Source organism: Camellia sinensis, chromosome 4, assembly GCF_055761805.1.
Source record: "Camellia sinensis isolate YWXY chromosome 4, ASM5576180v1, whole genome shotgun sequence".
Lineage (NCBI taxonomy): Eukaryota > Viridiplantae > Streptophyta > Magnoliopsida > Ericales > Theaceae > Camellia > Camellia sinensis.
The window spans coordinates 19,778,848-19,801,716 of NC_138964.1; the positions used below are offsets into that span (position 1 = coordinate 19,778,848).

The 22,869-nt window shown below is 40.0% G+C and overlaps 1 protein-coding gene across 1 annotated transcript in view; it reads right to left on the reverse strand.

The window, feature by feature from the left end:
• BIO1 (adenosylmethionine-8-amino-7-oxononanoate transaminase) overlaps positions 1 to 22,869 on the reverse strand; it is a 106,086-nt gene that overhangs the window by 816 nt on the left and 82,401 nt on the right. The window contains exons 10-13 of the mRNA XM_028208807.2: positions 20,146 to 20,279; positions 19,931 to 20,062; positions 18,031 to 18,165; positions 17,171 to 17,283 (exon numbers count right to left, since the gene is read on the reverse strand). Of these exons, the coding sequence (XP_028064608.2) occupies positions 17,171 to 17,283; positions 18,031 to 18,165; positions 19,931 to 20,062; positions 20,146 to 20,279 (514 nt within the window). The remainder of the gene's footprint in view (positions 1 to 17,170; positions 17,284 to 18,030; positions 18,166 to 19,930; positions 20,063 to 20,145; positions 20,280 to 22,869) is intronic.

The following is a 22,869-nucleotide window of genomic DNA, read 5'->3' on the forward strand; positions in this document are numbered from 1 at the left end:
AAAGAAGCATGATTAAGTCACTTTTCTTCAATCCTACTACTGCTAAAATTTTGCCATTTTTTAAATGTTAAATTACTTCCGAAGCATTTCCCTTTCCAAGCTAAGTGAAAAATTTTACCAAAAAGATATTTCGATCCTTGACTGCTAGAACTTAAATAAAAAGCAAGCCGATACATAACTCCCTATTATTTATTTATTTGTTTTAGTCTTCGGAACTACTGCCAGTATCAACTGATCGTTTGGGAACATACTTTTTTAATAATATTTTGACTTTTTGGCTAAAACATGATAAAAAAAAAAAAAAAAAACTAGTATGTTTGGGATGACTTTTTAGTTTTTTACAAAAAGATGTGTATAAAGTAGAGAGAAAAGGAAATCTATGACTTTTTGGTATAGATTGTTGGCTTTTTGATTTTTTTAATGACTTTTTGACTTTTAAACTAAAAAGTGATGTTGCCAAATGAGCCCTTAATTTACAATAAATCAGTTAGGGAATACGTATAGACTGCTTACCATATGATGCATTGATGAGCCAACGTGTATTACAGATGCTGAGATTTTTTTTTTTCACAAAAAAAGATGTCTACAATTAGCCCTATCCTTATTCTTTGGAGATATTGTTGCAAACAAGGGAACTCCGAAGCATAGATATGGATACGATACAATAAGGATACGATAAACATAAAAAAAGGGGCTCCGGGTACGGCTAGGATATGTTCGTTAAAAAATTTGAAAATTTCAGTATGGTATAATAAATAAACTCAAAGAATGGTAGATATTAGTTTTAGCACCACTAGTCAATTTACTTTTTGTTAGAATAATATCTTTGGTTATTGTGTATTGATTATTCTATTAGCGGTTATTTCTTTATTTGTGCCTCCGAGGCTTCCATTGTAAGCTACCTATTATCAATATAAAAGGGGATGATTGTCTAATCATTGTTTTTCTCTCTCAAACAAACAAGTTATCAGAGCTGTAGGGTTACCATCTCATTCTCCACCTTCACCCAACACCACCTGACTGCTGCCCACTGTATTTCAACCATCTCTGCTCTGTCCAGGGCCTGCGACAGTCACTGGTGAGCACCTAGGACCAGCCAACAGTCCCTGTTTCTTGTTCGGCTCAAGCCGAAAGCTCCTTGGCCTGTTTCGGCCTAAGCCGAAAGGCTCCCAGCCTATTTCGGCTTCAGCCGACAGACACTCTAAGGCTTCTTTGACCCACTGCATGTTTTGATTGGTTCATCTCCACCACTGTTCCTCACGTCTAGCAAGGTTTTGCCTTTTTTTTTTTTTTTTAAGAATAGCTTAGCCTTAGCCCTTGTTTTGATTGGAAGTTCTTTTTACATTTAGTTTATTTATTTTTTAGGTGATATGGCTCCATTACCCAGCTTTGACTGATTGGTATGCTCCTATCATAGTTTGTGATTGATATTGCTTGGTCCAGTTGATTTTATTCTCTCTTCGAGTATTTGTGATTAGTGCAGGTTATTCGGTTTGTTAAGTATAAATGGCCAACCTTACTAGTGTTCCACCACTACTTCTTAGCCACCTAGTCATGAGAGTCCCATTACAACTAATACATCCGAAAACCTAAATCCTAGCACCACCTCTCTGTTTAGTGGTCAGAACTATCTTGCTTGGTCACAGTGTCTGACACTTTTCTCGAAGAGTAGAGGAAAGATGGGTCATGTTCATGGGAGGGTCAAGGCACCGGGCATCACTGATCTTGGTTAACCGATGGGAGATTACCAATTTTTTAATTATGGGATGGCTCATTCATTCTATGGTACCCGATATTTGGGAAGGCTACTTCTCCATGGATATCGCCCAGGATGTTTGGGATGCTGTGGCTACTATTTATTCCCGGAAGGGGAATTTCTCACAAATTTTTGAGTTGTGTCGTTCTATTGAGCGCTCAGTGCAAGAGATGTGCTTCAATACTACACTTTTCTTAACAATAGCTAGAAACGTCTTACATATCTATAGGATTATAAGCATGTTTGTGCAACTGATTTAGTGGGTTACCGAAAGTTTATTGAACAGGAAAGGGTCTTCAAATTTTTGGAAGTTCTCAAATTAGAGTTTAATCCTGTTAGGAGTCGCGTCCTTGGTATGGAGGTTCTTCCCTCCCTTCAGGAGGTCTTTGCATACGTACAGAATAAGGAGAGCTGTCATTATGCTATGCTGCCACCTTCCTCTACAGAGCGCTCAACCTTACTTTCTGCTCCTTCTAGGGATGGTAGTGGTCTACCTTGTACTTCCCCTAGTCCTTCAGAGAAGGATACACTATTCTGTGATTATTGCCACTGGCTGAGACATACCTGTGAGACTTGTTGGAAGCTTCATAGGGTTCCTTCTAATGGTCGTGATGACTATTCTGGTAGTTGTGGTGGTTACTCTAGATGGTCGTGCACATCATACCAGTGCAGTGGATACTCTTGACGGCCTCTTCAGTTGCTTCTCCTAGTGGTGATATATCTGGAATGTCTTCTTCTGAGTTAGAGAATGCTTTGCACCACCTACTGGATCGTTGCTCTTCTACTACCCCATCCGGTACATCCTCCTCGTCTTTTGTCCACTCAGATAACTTAGCCGCTTAGTCTTTACCTTAGATTATTAATTCTGGTACCTCGGATCATATGTCTAGGTCTTCTGATCTGTTCTCGACATATAAGCCTTCTTCAGGTTAAGGCAAAGTTAGGCATGCAGACAGTACTATTTCTTTTGTTTCTGAGAAAGGTTTAATCCATGCCACTCCTTTCATACCATTATCTTCTGTTTTGCATGTTCTCAATTTATCTGTTAATCTTTTATCATTGAGTCGTCTAACTCATGACCTGAATTGTAGTGTAACTTTCTTTCCTAATCATTGTTTGTTTTAGGATCTTATCACGAGGAAGACGATTGGCAGTGGTAGAATAGAATATGGTCTCCACATCCTGGATCAAGAGGACAAGCTGGCACTTCATTCCATCATGTTTTCAACCACCAAGGAAGACCTGTGGTTGTGGCATCAAAGTCTTGGTATCCATCGTTTCTATTACTTAAGCATTTATTTTCTTTTGTTTTTATAAACAATAATATCTTTGAGTTTCATTGTGAGTCTTGTCAACTTAGAAAACAACATAAAGCTTCTTTTGCTCCAAGCTTAAATAAAAGTTTAGTACTTTTTTCCTTAATTCACTCTGATGTTTGGGGTCCATCTCATGTTATGTCTTTAAAAGGTCATAGATGGTTTGTGTCTTTTATCGATGATTTTTCTCGTATTATTTGGGTGTATCTTATGAAAGACAAAAGTGAGATCTTTTTTGTGTTTTGTAATTTCCATAAAATGATATATACTCAATTTGGGACAATTGTCAAAATATTGCGTTCTAATAATGGGGGTGAGTATATATTGATTCTGGTCTAGCAAGCTATTTTTCCACCCATGGCATTAGTCACCAGACTTCTTGTACCGACACCCCTCAACAAAATGGGGTTGCGGAATGCAAGAACCGTCATCTTTTGATATAGCTTGTTGCATGTCTTTTTCTATGCACGTGCCTAGGTCTTACTGGAGGGGGAGGAGTTCTCACTGTTTCCTACCTCATCAACCGTCTCCCAACCCAAGTGTTGCACAAAAACTATCCTCTCTAGGTTTTTTTAGATTCTGAGTCTGTGTTTTGTATTCCCCCTAAAGTCTTTGGTTGTGTCTGTTTTGTCCACAATCATACTTTTTCTCGTGGTAAATTTGATTGGGTTATAAGTATTACCATCCTCCATCTCGTAAGTGGTTTGTATCTATGAATGTCACATTTTTGAGTCACACAATCTTATTTTTTATCACAGTCCTCCTCGGGGTCCCGGTCCTCCCTTCAGGGGAAGCCTTGGTGTTAAGGGATTCCTGGGTCTATATTAGTTTCTGGCTCATCACCAGTGGTTGAGAACACAGAAGGTGAACCGGCTACCAATGGTGGAAATACAAAACTTAATGAATTGAAGGAGGGAAAAGTCTATGTCAGGGACAAAAACAAACAGAAAGTTACTTTGATCACTTTTGATCATCCACTGCTATCTTCTTCTTCTGATGAAAGTCCAAGTAACTTTGAAACCCTAATTCCTCCCGAGTATATTAATCTTGATATTCCTGTTGCCCAACAAAAAAGTGTGAGGTCTTATACTAAACATCCTATTTCTAACTTTGTGTCTTACTCTAATTTGTCTCCTTCTTATAGAGCCTAGTTTCTTCTATTAGGATACTTAAATCATTTTCAGAATGCTTTTGCTACATGCTATGATAGAAGAAATGAAAGCACTTTGCAAGCATAACACTTGGGAATTAACCGAGTTACCTAAGGGCAAAAGACTTGTAGAATGCAAATGAGTGTATACTGTGAAACATAAAGCAGCATGGTTCAATTGAGCATTACAAGGCTCGACTAGTAGCAGAGGGCTTTACTTAAACTTATGGAGTGGACTATCAAGAGACCTTTTTTTTTTTTTTTTTTTTTTTTGGATAAAACTATCAAGGGACCTTTGCACTAGTGACTAAGATGAATTTGGTCAGAGTACTTCTCTCTCTTGCAACTAATCCGGATTGGTCACTTCATCAGTTTGATGTAAAAAATACTTTCTTATATGGTGATCTAGAAGAAGAGGCGTATATGGACATTTAAAAGGATGAAAAGAATTGTTTTGGCTTATCTAGGAAACGAAGATAAAAAAGACATTAGATCTATGATTGACATAATCACAGATTTTATACACTACCATAATTACAATATTACTATTTCCTAATTCCAATACTATCATAATTATAATATCACTATTTCCTAATTCTAACACTCCCCCTCAAGCTAGTGTAAAGATATTCAATAAACGCAGCTTGCAGATAGACGACTGGAGTAATGTTGGGCCTACAGACTTGATGAACATATTTGCTAATTGCTCAGAAGAAGAGACAAAGGATGGTCTCACAATACCAATCCGAACCTTCTCTCGAATGAAATGTATATCAACCTCTATATGCTAGTATGCTAATGTAGGACAGAATCAGAAGATAGCATAATAGCAGACTTGTTGTCACAAAACAAAGACGTAGGAGCAGTCTCTTCAAATCCCAACTCTGCCAAAATAGAACGTAGCCATGGAATCTCACAAGTGCCTTGTGCCATATCCCTATACTCAATTTCTGCAGAAGACCTAGAAACTACTTATTTATTACTTTTCCATGATATAAGATGATCACCATAGAAAGTACATAAGCTAAAAGTAGTACGCATATCCATTCTAGATCCTGCATAGTCAACATCAGTAAAACAAGTGAGTCTAGATTGAGGATCAGCTGTGAAGAATAATCCCAAGTCAGGAGATGTCTTCAAATATCTCAAGATATGATGAACTGAATCAAGATGTTTTGTACGAGGTGCATGCATGAATTAGCTAACCATACTAATTGCAAATGTCAAGTCAGGTCTAGTATTGATCAGACAGATGAGACGCCCTACATGCCTGGGTTCTCTAGTAATTCGCCAGACTCTGACGTGAGCTTGACATTGGGATCCATAGGAGTAGAAGTAGGTTTACACCCCAACATATCAGTATCCTTAAGTAAGTCAAGAGTGTACTTCCTTTGAGATAAGGAAATCTCCTGCCATGAGCAAGCCACCTCAATCCCTAGAAAATACTTGAGATTCCCCAAATCCCTAATATCAAAGGTGTGTTCCAAATCCCGTTTTACTTGATCAATGCCTATAGAGTCATCACCGATGAGAGTGATATCATCCACATAAACCAACAAGACTATACACTGACCTGCAGAATTACGATGGATGAAGCACGTATGGTCTGAATGGCACTGAACAAAACCCATGAAGATGATGACTGAGCTGAAACGACCAAACCAAGCTCATGGAGACTGCTTCAAGCCATACAAAGACTTGCGCAGTCAACATACTTTCCCCGAATACTCCCTCTCAGCTCGGAAACCAAGAAGAGGGGCCATATAAATCGTCTCAAGAAGATCCCCATGTAGAAAGGCATTCTTGACATCAAGCTGATAAAGGGGCCAAGTATGGGATGCTGCAAGGGAGATAAGTAGACGAACATATGTGAGCATGGCAATTGGGGCAAGGTAGCACCAAAATCCTTGCCAGGAACTTGAGTGAAGCCCTTGGCCACTAAGTGGGCCTTATAATGGTCAACGTAGCCATCAGGTAGGTACTTAATAGCAAAGATCCATTTACAACCCACGGTACTCTCGCCAGAAGATAAAAGAACCAAATCCTAAGTACGATTCTGTTCTAAAGCTACCATTTCAGTCTGCATGGTAACAACTTATTTTGGATTATGAAAGGCCTCTGACACAGACCGAGGAATAGACTCGAACTCAAGCTTGCCAGGGAAAGAATGGTATGAGTCTAAAACCCTGTCGTATGAGAGATACTAGGAAATGAGATGATCAATACTAATCCCAACGGTCGGGGGGATGTCGATCCCGAGGAGGATTACGATGAGAAAGGGAAGGAGATGTATATAAAGGGGAAGAATTACCTAACCCAAGATTCGGAGAGGTGGCAGGAAGGGGCTGAGCACGAGGGTGGCGAGAGTATACCAGCAAACAGGGAGGGGGGGGGGAAGAAAGATCCTCACAAAAAGTAACATCTAGAGTGTGGTGAAACTGACGAGACACAGGATCAAAACATTGATATCCTTTAGACATAGAAGAATACCCCAAAGAGACACAACGAATAGACTTGTCATCTAACTTAGTGCGAGTGGGACGCCGGTCCTGAACAAAACATATACACCCCAAAACACGAGGTAAAATAAGAATATGGAATAGGATAAAGCCATGTAACACACGACTAGGAGTCCTATTAATGAGATAGACAGCAGTAAAAATAACCATGTGCCAATGAGACTCGAGCACACGCATACCACGAAGAAGACAACGTACGACAGACATAATATGATGATTTTTACGTTCAACTACACCATTTTGTTTAGGGGTCCGAAGACATGTAAGTTGTTGAAGAATACCTGTTCGATTAAGGTGGGAACGAAACTCGTTGGAGAAGTATTCCCTAACCATTATTAGAGCGGATGTTCCTAACAACTGTACGAAATTATGTCTTAACCATTTGCAAAAACTAAACGAAGATGGGAAACACATCAGACTTGCGGGGAAGTAAATAGACCCAAGTACACGTAGTGTGATCATCAATAAAAGTCATATAATAACGATGACCCGAAAAAGCAAGAATAGGAAAGGGACCCCAATCATCAGAATGAATAAGGTCAAAAGCACTAGGGCCCCATGTCATATGTGGTATATAACTAGTACGGATATGTTTAGACAACTCACAAGTAACACAATGAAATTTAGAATCCTTGCAAGCTTTATTTAATAACGGAAAAAGTTGACATAAATATTGAAAGTTAACATGACCCATACGGGCATGTCGTAACTCTAAAGTTTGAACAGAAAAACATAAGATATAGAAGGAGGCAAAACAGATGCCTAAAAACTAGCTAAAGTCGAAGAAGGCTGGTCCGGTGGATCCCCAAAGTAATATAACCCGTCGCGCTCATATCCCCTGCCAAAAATCCTCTTTGAACGTAGGTCTTATGAAAGACACGAAGAAAGTAAGAAGATGACAGCACAGTTAAAGGTTTTGGCAAGACGACTAACAGATAAGAGATTATAAGCAAACTTGGGACCATGCAACACAGAAGATAAAGTGATATCAGGGGATAAAGACACAACACCCTTATGTTGGACAAAAGAGTAAGAACCATCAACAAGACACACAGATTGAGCAGCAGTGGTGGGTTCGGGAGAGGAAAGAAAAGAAAACTCACCAGTCATATGATCATTACCCCCAAAATCCAGAATCCGTGAAGGACTAGCAGACCAAACATGGAAAGCAGTAGAAGTACTTGTAGCAAGAGTGGCAATAGAGGATGATGGACCAAGAGAACCAATGGTGAGGGACCCAAGTTGAGCCCGAAGCTGACCAATCTGAGTCTGTAATTGCTGTAAATTAGGGACATTAGGAGGCTCACAAGCAGGAGTAACGTCCACTAATGCAGCAGTGCAAGCAGAGCCAGAATCACGTGGAGCAGGACCACGAGGACAGGAAGGGCGTTGCCTCAACTTAGGATGAAGTTTGAAGCAATGGGCTTTGACATGTCCAGACGCACCACAATGATGACAAGTAACAGAACCGGTGGAACTCCGAGAACCAGAACTCGCAACAAGAGCCATCTGATCTGCTAAAACTAGAGGGACTGAAGGAACACTTGGTTGAACCAATCGCTGGCGACGTTCATCACTGTCAATAGTGGCAAAAGCCTCAAAGAGATGGCATAGGTGATGTGTTTAGAATTTGAATTCGAAGAGATTCAAATTCAGATTTTAAACCCATGAGAAACTGATAATTGTCGGGCAAGCCTCTTGGACACAAGGGAGTCGGCTTTTGGTGGAAGGTCAGTTAAAGGCTCATATTGAGCAAGTTTCTCCCAACGAGCTTGAAAATATCCAAAGAATTCAGCTATAGAAAGGCTAAGAGAGGACTAAGAGGCCTAGGCTATATCTGGTAAAGCTCGAAGATACGTGCATCATTGTGAGCATGAGCGTACATATGTGACAATGCCTGCCACAAACTTGGAACTATATCGCAATAAAGGAACATATGATAAATTCGATCTTCCATGGAATTGAACATCCATCCCAATATAGTGCAGTTATCAGTATCCTACTGAGCACGTGTAAGGTATGTCGCAGCTAGCAGAGTAATAGTAGATAAAAGCCAAAGAGCCTCTCCCCTTTCCCTAAGATAGCGTTTAAGGAAACGGCTCCAAGCATCAAAATTTTTCCCATTCAACACCACACTTGTAATACGATAAATAGGAATGTGATGGGAAAGAGAAAAATCAGTACTTGGAACAGGCACAGGTTTGGTGGAGACCGCAGTAGATACCTCAATAGGAATGGTATAAAATGAGTTATCCATGGAGAGATGATGAGGGCCGAAATAAACAGCAATATAGCAACACAGTCCGAGTAAACAATCAGAAAAGCCGAAAAAAACTCAATGGCTAAATGCTACCGAATAAACCTGGTAGCCCACAAAAAAAAAAAAAAAAAAAAAAAAAAGGCAAAAAGAGTTCCAGAAAAGTGTTTAAAGCATCAGCACTATACCCTATAAAAGAGAGAAAAAGGGTTCAGCCCACCCTAAAGAGGGTGTCAAAGTACTCTAGGCCAAGATGAGACATAGTCGGCAGCAGCAAGGCCCTCGGCAGGTGTAATATAGTCCTGCCAAGGGGTATAAGAGGGTGCATAAGTGGTTTCGGGTGGTCTAGGTGTGTTGGGTTAGGCTGTTGGGTGGTCTAGAGGAGAGAGGTGGTCTGTCGGCTATTGGAGGAAGAAGAAAGAAAATGAAGAAACTGCTGGGCAGTGAAGAACAGGGGCCTACAAGGAGGAGGGGGTGGTCTAGGGTTTCTGTGTTTTGGCTCTGATATCAAAAAGGATGAAAAGAATTGTTTTGGTTTACCTATGAATGAGGTAAAGCCTTATATTTATAATGAAACAATTTTATAAAATAGGAAACGAAGATAAAAAAGACATTAAACCTGTGATTGACATAATCACAGATTTTATACACACTACCATAATTACAATATCACTATTTTCTAATTCCAACACTACCATAATTATAATATCACTATTTCCCAATTCCAACACATTTCCCTTGGCTTCGAGGACCATCAGATAAACGGTAAAGTATGCAGGCTTCGGAAGTCATGATATAGTCTCAAACAGTCTCCAAAGGCTTGGTTTGAGAGATTCACTCAGACTATGTTCCGATATGGCTTCAAACAAAGTCAGGCTGATCACACTTTGTTTGTGAAGTATTTCTCACATAGTAAGACTACTGCCCTCATTGTTTATGTAGACGACGTAAAATATCCCAGTTGAAGAAATATTTGGCAAGCAAGTTTGAAATAAAAGACTTGGAAAATCTGAAGTATTTCCTAGGTATTGAGGTTACTGAAGCTCGAGTAACCAGCTTAAGGGTGTGATAGAATATCACCCCCTATTTATAAAATGAAGATTAGGGTTTACAAGAGAGTCAATTACAAGATAATCCCTGAGGGCACAAAATGATTACAGACAGACCTGAGTGAAACTTTCGGCTAATATAATATGCTAACACTCCCCCTCAAGCTGGTGCGAAGATATCTCTCATGCCCAGGTTGCCTAATATGTCATGAAATGGTTTATTCCCAATCCCCTTGGTGAGAATGTCAGCAAGTTGTTCACCAGACTGGACAAAAGGAGTACAAATGGTACCACTAGTGAGTTTCTCCTTAATGAAGTGGCGATCAATCTCAACATGTTTTGTCCTGTCATGTTGAACTGGATTGTGAGCGATGTTGATGGCGGCCTTATTATCACAGTATAACCGCATGGAGTTCGTCTGATCAATACCTAGATCACGCAACAATAATTTGATCCATAAAAGTTCACACACACCTTGTGCCATAGCTCTAAACTCAGCTTCTGCACTTGACCTGGCAACCACATTCTGTTTCTTACTCCTCCAAGTAACTAGGTTGCCGCCAACAAATGTGCAATACCCTGAAGTTGATCTCCTATCAGTTACTGACCCAGCCCAGTCAGCATCTGTATAGGCTTCTACACGAAGATGATCATACTTTGAAAAATACAGACCCTTACCAGGAGCAGACTTCAGATACCTCAAGATTCTCATGACAGCATCAAAGTGAATCTGATGAGGAGCATGCATAAACTGACTAACTACACTGACAGCAATAGCAATATCAGGACGTGAGTGAGATAGGCAAATGAGCTTACCCACTAATCGTTGATAGCTCCCCCTATCCACAATTTCTCCTCCTTCATCATCCCCCAACTTCTGATTGGGTTCCAGTGGGGTGGCACATGCCTTACAGCCAAGCATCCCAGTTTCCTTCAACAGGTCAAGCACATATTTTCTCTGTGAGATAAATATCCCATCCTTAGAGCGAGCAACTTCAATTCCCAGAAAATACTTCAAGCTTCCCAAGTCTTTGATTTCAAATTCTTTAGCTAAATATTTCTTCAACAGAGGTATTTCCCCACTATCATTGCCTGTAAGAACTATGTCATCTACATAAACAATAAGTGCTGTAGTCTTACCGCGTGAGGAATGTTTCACAAACAATGTGTGATCGGCCTGACTTTGTTTGAAGCCATATTTAAACATAGCCTGAGTGAATCTCTCAAACCAAGCCCTTGGAGATTGTTTGAGACCATATAATGACTTCCGTAGTTTGCATACTTTGCCTTCTGTTTGATGATCCTCAAAACCCGGAGGAATGTCCATATATACTTCTTCTTCGAGGTCACCATGGAGAAAAGCATTCTTGACATCAAATTGATAAAGCAGCCAATCTAGATTAGCTGCTAGAGAGAGAAGTACTCTGACTGAATTCATTTTAGCCACTGGTGCGAAGGTCTCCTGATAATCAATGCCATATGTCTGAGTAAACCCTTTTGCCACAAGTCTTGCCTTGTAACGCTCAATAGACCCATCTGCTTTGTGTTTCACAGTATATACCCATTTACAGCCCACAGGTCGTTTGCCCGTAGGTAACTCAGTCAATTCCAAGTACCATTCTTCCTAAGTGCTTTCATTTCCTCAATCATGGCTAGTTTCCACTCAGAGGTAGCAAGAGCATCCAGAAAATGGTTAGGAATGCTAACAGAGGAAATATTGGACACAAATGCTCTATATGAGGATGACAAATGAGAGTACGATACAAACTGTGAGATAAGATGTTGAGTACAAGATCTCACACCCTTCCTCTTGGCAATAGGAACATCAAGATCAATGGACTCAAGAGATTCAAAGTTACCCAGACTCTCATCAGAAGCAGGAGATGGCAGTGGAGTAGCAGAAACCGTCCCGTGTATCCAGTTAACTGGTTTTCTATCTATGTCCCGGACATAAACATGCCCGTCCTTATTCTTGGTGACAGTGGGTTCGATAGTCCCAGTAGAAGAGGGGGGTGCCAGAACAACTGGTTCCACCATAGGAAGCATAGTAGTAGAGGGTGGTGCAAGAACAACTGGTTCCACCATAGGAGGCACAGGACTCACTTCACACCAAGGCTCCCCCGGAAATGAGGACGGTGACACCGGAGAGGACAAGAAATAGGACTGGGACTCAAAGAAAGTTACATCCATGGACACAAACCACTTACGAGAAGAAGGGTGGTAACATTTATACCCCTTTTGAGTAGGAGAGTAACCAAGGAAAACACACTTGAGGGAGCGAGGATCCAACTTACCACGAGAGGGAGAGTGATTATGGACAAAACAGACACAACCAAATATTTTGGGAGGAATAGAAAACAAGGACGGAGAACCGAGGAGGACGTGAAGCGGAGCCTGTTTGTCCAAGACCTGGGTAGGGAGACGATTAATAAGATGGGCAGCGGTGAGAACAGCGTCGCCCCAATAGGTCCGAGGCACATTCATAAAAAAACACATGCACCGAGCCATGTCAAGAAGATGCCGATTCTTGCGTTCGGCCACCCCATTTTGTTGAGGGGTATTTGTGCAAGAGGTCTGATGGATAATGCCATGAGTAGAGAAATATTGTCCTAACCCAGAATCTATGTATTCCCCGCCATTATCAGAATGAAATATTTTGATAGTAGCCCCAAACTGAGTACAAATCATCTTATGAAAAGTGCGAAACACAGAGAAAACCTCACTTTTATCTTTCATGAGATACACCCAAGTAGCACGAGAAAAATCATCAATAAATGTAACAAACCAGCAATGACCTTTCACAGACAGAACACGAGAGGGACCCCAAACATCAGAATGTATTACTGAAAAAGGAACGAAACTTTTATTCAAATTGGGAGCAAAAGAAGCTCTATGATGTTTGCCAAGTTGACAAGACTCACAAAGAAAGTCAGACACATGATGATTTGCGAAACTAGAAGGAAATAAATGCTTAAGTAAATGAAATGAGGGATGCCCAAGACGCCGATGCCACAGCCATAAATCAGCGGGGGTAGTAGAAGACGTGGTGGAAGAATAAGCCAGTTTGTCCGGTTGATCTAGGGAGTAGAGACCATTTTCTGCACTACCACTGCCAATCGTCCTCCCCGTGACAAGGTCCTGAAAAAGACAATGATCAGAAAAAAACGTCACACTACAATTCAAATCTTGGGTAAGACGACTTAAGGATAACAGATTAACAGAAAACTTGGGAACATGGAGAACAGAAGATAGATGTATGGTAGGAGTGACTTGGACTAAACCTTTTCCAGAAATGGAAGAAACAGTACCATCGGCAATCCTAACTTTGTCCTGACCTGAAGAGGGCTTATAGACAGAGAAAAGATCAGAGAAGCCAGACATATGATCTGAGGCACCAAAATCAATAATCCAAGGCAAAGATGGATGAACCAGGAAAGCACAAGGAGAAGATGCTAAGTTACCTGAGCGGGCAAAGGACGAGGAAGCGGTACTGAGAGCAGTAGAAAATCGGCGGTCCAACAATTGGCGCAAAGCATCCTCCAGCTCAGTATCAGAAGCTTGGGTAACAGAAGTAGAAGTAGACTCAAGGGTATCAACGGCACTAGACTGATGAGCCAGGGAATAGGAACCACGTCCTCGAGATTGGCCGGACCGACCTCCTCGAGAACCAGACCGATCACCTCAACCCCCAGATGGAGTCCCATGAAGCTTCCAACACGTCTCACGAGTATGCCGCGGCTTCTTGCAATAATCACAGAATACAGACTCCTTAGCAGCAGACGGCGGAGGCAGGCTGAGGCCATCTCGAGGAGTAGACAGTAATGCGGAACGGTCAGTAGAGACAGGGGACATCATAGCAGACCGACGACTCTCCTCATTTTGGACATAGGCAAATGCCTCCTGAAGTGAAGGAAGAGTGTCCATACTCAGAACTCGACCCCTAACTGGATCATACTCCACATTTAGGCCGGCCAAAAATTTAAAGACCCGTTCCCGTGCGATGAACTTCTTGTACCCGACAGAATCAGCAGGGCAAACGGGCTTATAGTCTTCCAGGTGGTCAAGGCGTTTCCAACCGTTGGTGAGGAAAGTGAAGTACTGAAGAACAGTCTGCTCCCCCTGAAGTGAGCTCTCAATAGATCGGCGCAACTCAAATGCTTGTGAAAAATTTCCTTTGCGGGAATAGGTAACAGCCACAGCCTCCCAAACGTCCTGGGCAGTCTCCATAGACAAGTAGCCCTCACCAAGTTCTGGAACCATCGAATGGATAAGCCAACTCATAATCAAAGAGTTGGTAATCTCCCATTGGTCATAACCTGAGTCAGTAGTACTAGGTGCCTGTATCCTGCCATCAACATACCCCATCTTCCCTCTGCTTTTCAAAAACATAGTCAAACTTTGAGACCATGCTAGGTAGTTCTGACCATTAAATAGAGAGGTGGTGATTTTCAGACTAGGGTTGGGGTTCTCAGTCATGGTAGTAGGTAGAATGGGACTCTCACTCTTTGGTGTTTGAGAAGAAGGGGACACACTGGTGGAATCTGTCATGGATACAATACTACCAAACCCGCAACAAAACTAGTGGAAATCACAAATTCGGAAGGTGGTAGTGAGATAACAGGCACAATGACCACTATAAAGGCATAACAAAATTAAGAAACCATTTTTTTTTTTTTTATTATTATTTTTTGTTTTTGTATTGTTTGTTTGTTTGTTTGTTTTTTTTTTTTTTGGTTTTTTTGTTTTTTGTTTTTTTTGTTTTTGTTTTTGTTTTTTTTTTTTATATATTGATTTATTTATGTATAGATGTATTTATATATAAATATATATAACAGGCTATATTTATATATATATATATCAGGATATATATATATATATATATTTATATATACCAAGGCTGAGATCATACCACAGTGACAGAGGCTGAAGACGATGACGACGAGCGACGATCGACAGAGGAAGGCGAGGAGATCGACGAGGTGAGGGAGACGACAGAGGAAGGCGAGGAAGACGAGCTGAGGAGATCGACGAGGTGAGGAAGACGAGCTGACGAGGTGAGGGAGACGACAGAGGAAGGCGAGGAAGACGAGCTGACGGCTGAGTGAAGATCCACCCAGGTAAGCTTCCAAACCCTAGAGTGTCGTTGGTGTAAAGGTCTACCAACGAGGGTGAGCCGAAACCCTAGAGGTTCAGCTCTGATACCATGAAGCTCGAGTAACCAGCTTAAGGGTGTGATAGTATATCACCCCCTATTTATAAAATGAAGATTAGGGTTTACAAGAGAGTCAATTACAAGATAATCCCTGAGGGCACAAAATGATTACAGACAGACCTTAGTGAAACTTTCGGCTAATATAATATGCTAACAGTTACTTGGTCCAAGGATGGAATTTTCTTCTGTCAGAGAAAATATGTTCTTGACCTGTTGAAAGAAACCAGGATGCTTGGGAGTAAAGCTTATGATACACCACTAGAGCTAAATCAAAAACTTAATAATGATAGTGGGGGAGCTATTGTTGATAGGAGGAGTTATCTAAGACTAGTGGATAAGCTCATTTATTTATCTCATTCTCGTTTTGACATTGTCATGGCAGTTAGTGTGGTTAGCCAGTTCATGCATGCTCCTCGTGAGACACTTGGTTGCAGTAATGCGCATCCTTAGATACTTAAAATCTTCTCTAGGAAAGGGTCGCTCATCTTTGGGTGAGAGCTTATACAGTTGTTGATTGGGTAGAATCAGTAGCTGATAGAAGGTCCACATCTGGTCATTATACCTTTGTTGAGGTAATTTGGTTACTTGGAAGTGTAAGAAACAGAATGTAATCGCCCGATCTAGTGCAAAGGCCAAGTATAGAGCCATGACTCAAGATATATGTAAACTATTGTGGATCAAGTTGCTGCTAAGTGATCTGGGAATTAGTCATACTGATTCCATGCGATTGTACTATGACAATAAGGCTGCTATTAACATAGCTCACAATCCAATTCAGCATAACCGAACGAAACATGTGGAGATTGATCACCACTTCATTACGGAGAAACTCACCTGTGGCACTATATGTACTCCTTTTGTGAAGTCTGGTGAACAACTAGCAGACATTCTCACCCAGCGAATTGGAAGCAAACCATTCCATGATGTGCTTGGCAAGCTGGGTATGAAAGACATCTTCGCACCAGTTCAAGGTGGAGTGTTAGAATAATATCTTTGGTTATTGTGTATTGATTATTCTATTAGCTGTTATTTCCTTGTTATGTTATTTCCTTATTTATGCTTCCAGGGCTTCCATTGTAAGTTACCTATTATTAATATAAAAAGGGATGATTGTCTTGTCATTCTCTAAGTTTTTCTCTCTCAAACAAACACTTTTTTATTATGTTTTTAGCAGGTCCTATAAAAATTTCATTTTAATATCAAGTTTAAATTGTTTACATTGTCCTTTAACTTTTCACACCTAAAAGTGTAATATGCTAAAATGTTGTACGCAAGTTTACTAGTTTTGATTCATTGTTGGAATCGGACTATAGTATCATGATATTTTGTTGTTCTCTAAGAAGTAAGCTAAGTATTGTAAAACTATTTTTCTATTTAAACTAATAATTATACTCTACAGACTACAACTATGCAAGAATAATTACAATATTAATTTCATAGTAGTTCTGATACATGACCTATATTTGATATTTCTCAAAATTAAAGAAAATTAATTTCAAGTATCGGATATGTTTTAGGAAGCATCCGATACATATCAGTATCCAATACAGATACAATACAGATATGACTCCCTTCTAGAAGTATTTGTACTTTCATAGCCAGAGAAACATAGGATTATAACCATCCCAATATTTCCGAAACACATTATTCAATAGTAACACAACCAAGAAGAACCTGTCTTTCATGTTCACAATTTTTACAATAGACCCTCCTCAAAAATTTGTAAAAATCGCTGGAATTTTTACAATCGCTGGAAGAACATGTCTTTCATGTTAACAATTTTTACAATAGACCCTCCACAAAAATTTGTCAAAATCGCTGGAAGCTAGAGTGTCAACCAGTAACCCATGAGAATATTTCCTAGAACATAATATTTGAAAATGTCACAAAGTAGAAGTTACGAGATAATACCCAATGTTAGAGCCTTCCGCTCGAAGTTCTAGGGCACATAGTGTTCCCAATACAACCACTCTATGGACTGTTCGATGCGATGAGATCAGCTGCACTAGACCCATATCCCATAACTGCAAACATTCAAAATCAAATGACAGATTTGCAGAAATCATGAGTGACATAATCAGAGAATGATCCCTAAATGTTTCAAAGATGGACAATTTTTATGTTGCAAGGTATTCGACAATTCAACTTGTGACCTGTGGTGGCTAACCAATGCAGTGATATGTTGCAACAAAACATAATAAACATACATATTCATTTCACTCGTGATCAAGATCCTTTATGACCATTTATTATGATGCAACTCACAGTGCTGTTTTTGAGAGACTAGCAAGTCCTAGGCTGTCAGCAGCAAAGCAGAAATACTACACTATTAACTCAGGCAGTACACACACCCTTGTTGTGGGGGAATACCCTCCCAACCAAATCTAGTATAATAAGGAATAGAACAATAAGCAACAATTCCAATCAACAAGCCAAGCTCAACTAAGCCAACAACAATAACAAATATCCCAACTTCCAAGCAACCAAAATTAGAAAAAAAAAAAAAGAAAAAAAAGGGAGAATGAATTGGGTTTTATGCAGCAATGCCTCTCCCTCAATCTCACTTCGGTCTGTCAACTCTAAAGGAAACAAAAAAAATAAAAAAAATGAGAAGGCTATTAGCTTCTAGCAGCAATATTTTTTAAGTGATAAGGGGGACTACATGGATTGAAAGTTCCTCTACAATGATACAAGTGGGTAGAAATGCAAGGCAAAAACAAGACAGGTACTAGAAAATAGAAGAACAAATTAAAAATCTCATTTCCGCTTACCTCCTTCAACAACCTTCCTTCAGAAATTAAATTGAAATTTGTTTGAGTGTCCTTAAACCATTTTATGGATTTAGCTGCTGCTGTACACCCCATAGCATGCGCAGTATACGAGTGTCCATGCAACAGAGCCTTGAGCTGAACAAAGAATATAACATAACCATTTTAATTAAACATCTAAAAAATGCTAAATATCAAACATGCACATAAACATGCAAGACAAGGTATATCAAAGTCCAAGTTGCAAATCTATCTTTCCTTTCCTTTTTTAATCCAATGATGATGGGGCACACAATAGGGGGCATCGATTCTCCTGGCCCAAAACGCACACTCCTTATTTGTTAATAATCCTGGATAGGGTTTCTAAATTAGAATTCTCAATTGGGAAGGCAAAGTTAAAGGCTTGAATTTTGGAGAAGTTCAGGTTGGATTTTGACATGGAACAGAAGGTTAATGCTAGTTGGAAGTTGTGGATAGTGTGGAAATTCAAGAATTAAAGGGTATAAAAGATGAGGCAAATAAGGGTTGGAATTTAGATTTAAGGATGCAACTAGGGAGAAGTAGAGAAGTAAGGATGCAAAATAGAGCTGGGAATTAAAACTAAAACCAAGAAAAATCGAAAAACAAGAAAAACAAAGAGAATAGAGCCTAGAACCTCTCTAAAGACATCTAGGAGTCTAACCATTGAAAGCAACAAAAATTTGCATAAAATCTTTATTAATCAACTACTTGTCTCGTTGTATTACAAATTTACAATGGGCTCTCTTATATAGAAGCATTGTAACTATACTAGGATTCCTATTGCCAACTAAACTAAGGTTTCCTAAACTAATTAAAAACTAATTTAGTTCCAAACAAGGACTACCAAATTACAAAACCTTACAACCTCCTCATCAGGTGAAATAGATTAGCTTGTAAATCTAAATCAGATGATGCAATTCATTGGCAACAATGTGGCAGCTTCAAAGACCAGAGAGAAATATATTGTATGGTAATAACTTAATAAAAATATTCATTCTATCCTAAGAAACGTATAAAATCCACAAGCTCTTCCATGGCGGTTCTCTCTTCAATTGCGGTTCTCTCATCCTTTAGGGTTTCATCGATGAAACCCTAGTAATCGGGTTGCATCTGAAGGTTTTTTTATGATTGTATTGTATTTTGAAACCATTTGTAAAACAATTGGATTATCAATCTTTCATTTCTTTATCTATCTAGTGCATTACATTTCTGTGATTGAGAATGTGTGTTTTACAACAATTTTCTATGCTTGTGTATAGGAGACACCATTGTGCTTGGACTAGACGAGTTGTGCCACAAACCCTAGTTTAATGTGGACAACTCGTGCTGGTTAAAGATAGTAGATGCCAGTGGATTGAATACCTCAAATTTCTTGTTAACAAGTCCAAACTTGTAGTTGTGGAGTTGTTCATTTCAAATACTCACTTTCATAAAATCCAAGTGCAAAACCCAGTTGCACGTCAAGTGGTTGGACTAGATACCCAAAGTACTCTCTCTATCTCATTACCTAAACTTAATAGTGCTTTTTAATTTAGGGTTTTAAATTCAATTCTCATTAAATCTTTCTCAATCAAATTGGAATCAGTTCAAATTAATTTAGATATTGATTATTAAAATAACAAAATAATCCAATAGTCCCTGTGGGTGTGAACTTGTGCTTGCTAACTATACTCGCTTTACGTTGTATGGAAAGATTGATTTTGCAACGATCAACCCCTATCAATGTTCAAGTTGTTCTCTCAAACAATGACACTAAATCTTTCTTTAGTTAAGTCAAATGAGATCCACTGTACAACATCTTATCAGCAATCAATATGGCTACCAAGGGCAAATTACCTTTCAGTCATCACTTAAATGTATAAATTAAGCATAAGAGAATTACCTTGGAATCCTCAACAAATGCATCAAAAACAGCATCTGTTGCCAATGTGGCAGCCAATGGCACAATTCCACCAGTCATCAGTTTTGCAAAGCAGGCTATATCTGGTTGACAGCAAAGTAGTTCTGCAGCAGACTGGAAAGAAAGAGAAACTTTATCGGATAAGTACGCAGGGGGATGAAGGGGGAAATAAAATTAAAATTACAGTTGCAACTAACCTCCACTCCCAAACGCCAGAAACCAGTAAAAACCTCATCAAAGATAACTGGAATCTTCCGACTCTGGCATTCTTTAACAAGTACACGTTGGAAAAGCGGATCAACCATCAACATTCCACCTGAACCTTGTATAACTGCAAGATGTTCCGAACTATACTAACTCATTTCCAGGTACTTGTAACTTAAAAAAAATAAAAAATTAAATAATTTTTTTTTTTTAAAAAGCCAGATAATAATGTGGCATGATTTTTGTCCATTCAATGCACGTGTTAGAATTTCCCATCTTTACCTTCACCTACTCCACTACACACTCCACTTCACCTACCTCTACTCCACTACACACTCCACTTCACCTAACCCACTATCACCTCCACTACACCTACTACCACATTACCTTCACCTACTCCACTACACACTCCACCTCACCTACCTCTACTCCACTACACACTCCACTTCACCTAACCCACTATCACCTCCACTACACCTACTACCACATTTTCTTCTATATATAGATTGTATAGGAATTGTAATTAATGAATCTTGTAATCTATCAATCAAGACATCAATCAATAATAATACATACAATTTATTCTCTCTCTTTCTCTATACATTATTTCTTACATGGTATCAGAGCTGGTTTAAAACCTAGTATTTTCGCTTCTCCGGCGGGTGGCAACCTCACCTTAGCCGCCCGCCGGACCTCAACCTATTCCGCTGATAAAATCAACAAAGATTTGTGCAACTGTAGTCATGTGTGAGGCTGATGGAGAAGAATTCTTCACCTCATATGACGAGACAGTCTGGAACTGGAAACATTGCAACATTCTGCTCTGGAATTCTGCAGCAGCTAGATTATAGCTTGGTTGAGTGCCAAGCTTTGGTTCTTCCACCCACTCTTGAACTTGCCCAGCAAAGTGTGAAGGTTCATGCTTGTGTTGGAGGGACTAGTGTGCGCGAAGATCAGCGCATTCTCTCCAGTGGGGTTCATGTTGTTGTTGGTACTCCTGGTCGTGTGTTTGACATGTTGCGGAGACAATCACTTCGCCCTGTTTACATCAAAATGTTTGTCTTGGATGAAGCTGATGAAATGATGTCACGAGGTTTTTAAAAATCAGATCTATGATATTTTCCAGTTGCTGCCACCCAAAATCCAGGTTGGGGTGTTCTCAGTTGCTGTCACCCAAAATCCAGGTTGGGGTGTTCTCTGCCACAATGCCACCAGAGGCTCTTGAAATCACCAGGAAATTCATGAATAAGCCTGGAAAGAGAAAAAGCTCATGCTAGGATTTGCGAAGTGATTCGCTGCAGGAATTTTGGCTTTGGATGAAACCCTTACCATACTCCACTCATTCTCTCCAACTGTTCTAACTTTTTATTTTTATTATTATTATTATTATATCAAATAATCAATGCACTCATGTTCCCCACTAACAGTGTCCACTTTTGACCCAAACCATTTTCAATCCATCATTTCTCCTTCACCTTTTGCACCCCACTCACCGACTCTCTCTCCACTTTATCACATGGGTTTGTCCCTCTCTCTCCTCCATTTGATTTCAAAAATCACTTATTTTTATTTATTTTTTCCAAGTCACTTTTCCTCTTTTTTAAATACCCCACTTTATTTTGAAACAATCGCACTGATGTTTTTCATATAATCCATCTATAAATATTTTTTATCTATTTTCTTTCTCCCTTGTTTTCTTTCATTTTATTTTTATTTTTTCAACAAAACACTCCCAAAACAAAAAAAAAAAAAAAAAAAAAAAAACAACATTTTACAAACTTGTTATTTCTTCATGCCGGGGATCAACCCCGATCAGCATTTTACACCATAAAAAAAAAAAAATAAAAAAAAAAAAATAAAAAAAAAAAAACACAAAACAAAACAAAACACAACCAACACAAATCGGAACAGTGGGATTTTTCTTCTCGCCTATTCCGCCGGTCTTTTCTTCTTGCCTCCGTCCTGGGCGGTCCTTGACGGTGTTGCCTCCGTGCTTCCTCGACCACCAAGCAAGTTGCCTCCTCCCTGCTCCTCCACTGCAGCATATGGTGGACCTCCAAATCGGAACATCACGGTGGCCTTCCGCTTCAGCTCCTTGTTTTCTGCCCTTAGCACGCTTATCTCTGCTCGCGCATCCTTATACATGCGTTGGAGCAGAGCCAGCTGGGAGTTTAACTGCTGCACCTCATTTGCCCTACTCTGCAGCCGGTTCGACAAGTTTGTGACCGCCGTCATGCTTTCCACACATGCCTTCAACGTATACTGATTGGCCTCCACATCCGACAGCACTGCCATTCTTTGCTCCACAGACCGCATCGGAAAGTTCAACGGAGCAAACTCCGGGGCACTTGGTTGAGGTTCCAGTGCCACCGCTCCAGTAATCTCTCTTGTTGACTCGTTGAGGTCGGGAAAGAGGGTGAGCAGACCGCGGGAAGACGAAGCCATTTTCTGGGCAACCAAGTGTTACAGACTATTTTCTGGGCAACAGAGTATTACAGACTATCTCTCCCCGCAAACGGAACTATCTTTCTCAGCAACACGAAGGATTTTTCAGAGGTTTCTCTCAGTTTTTCTCTGCCTCAGCCTCTGCCTTCGTCTTGGTTAAATAGCCGAGGCAGCCACGCGCATCGCGCGCCTCTTGACGCCCGACAAACTGGCACGCCTTTTCATGGCACATCTTTTGACAAAGTGGACACGCCTTTTGATGGCACGCCTTT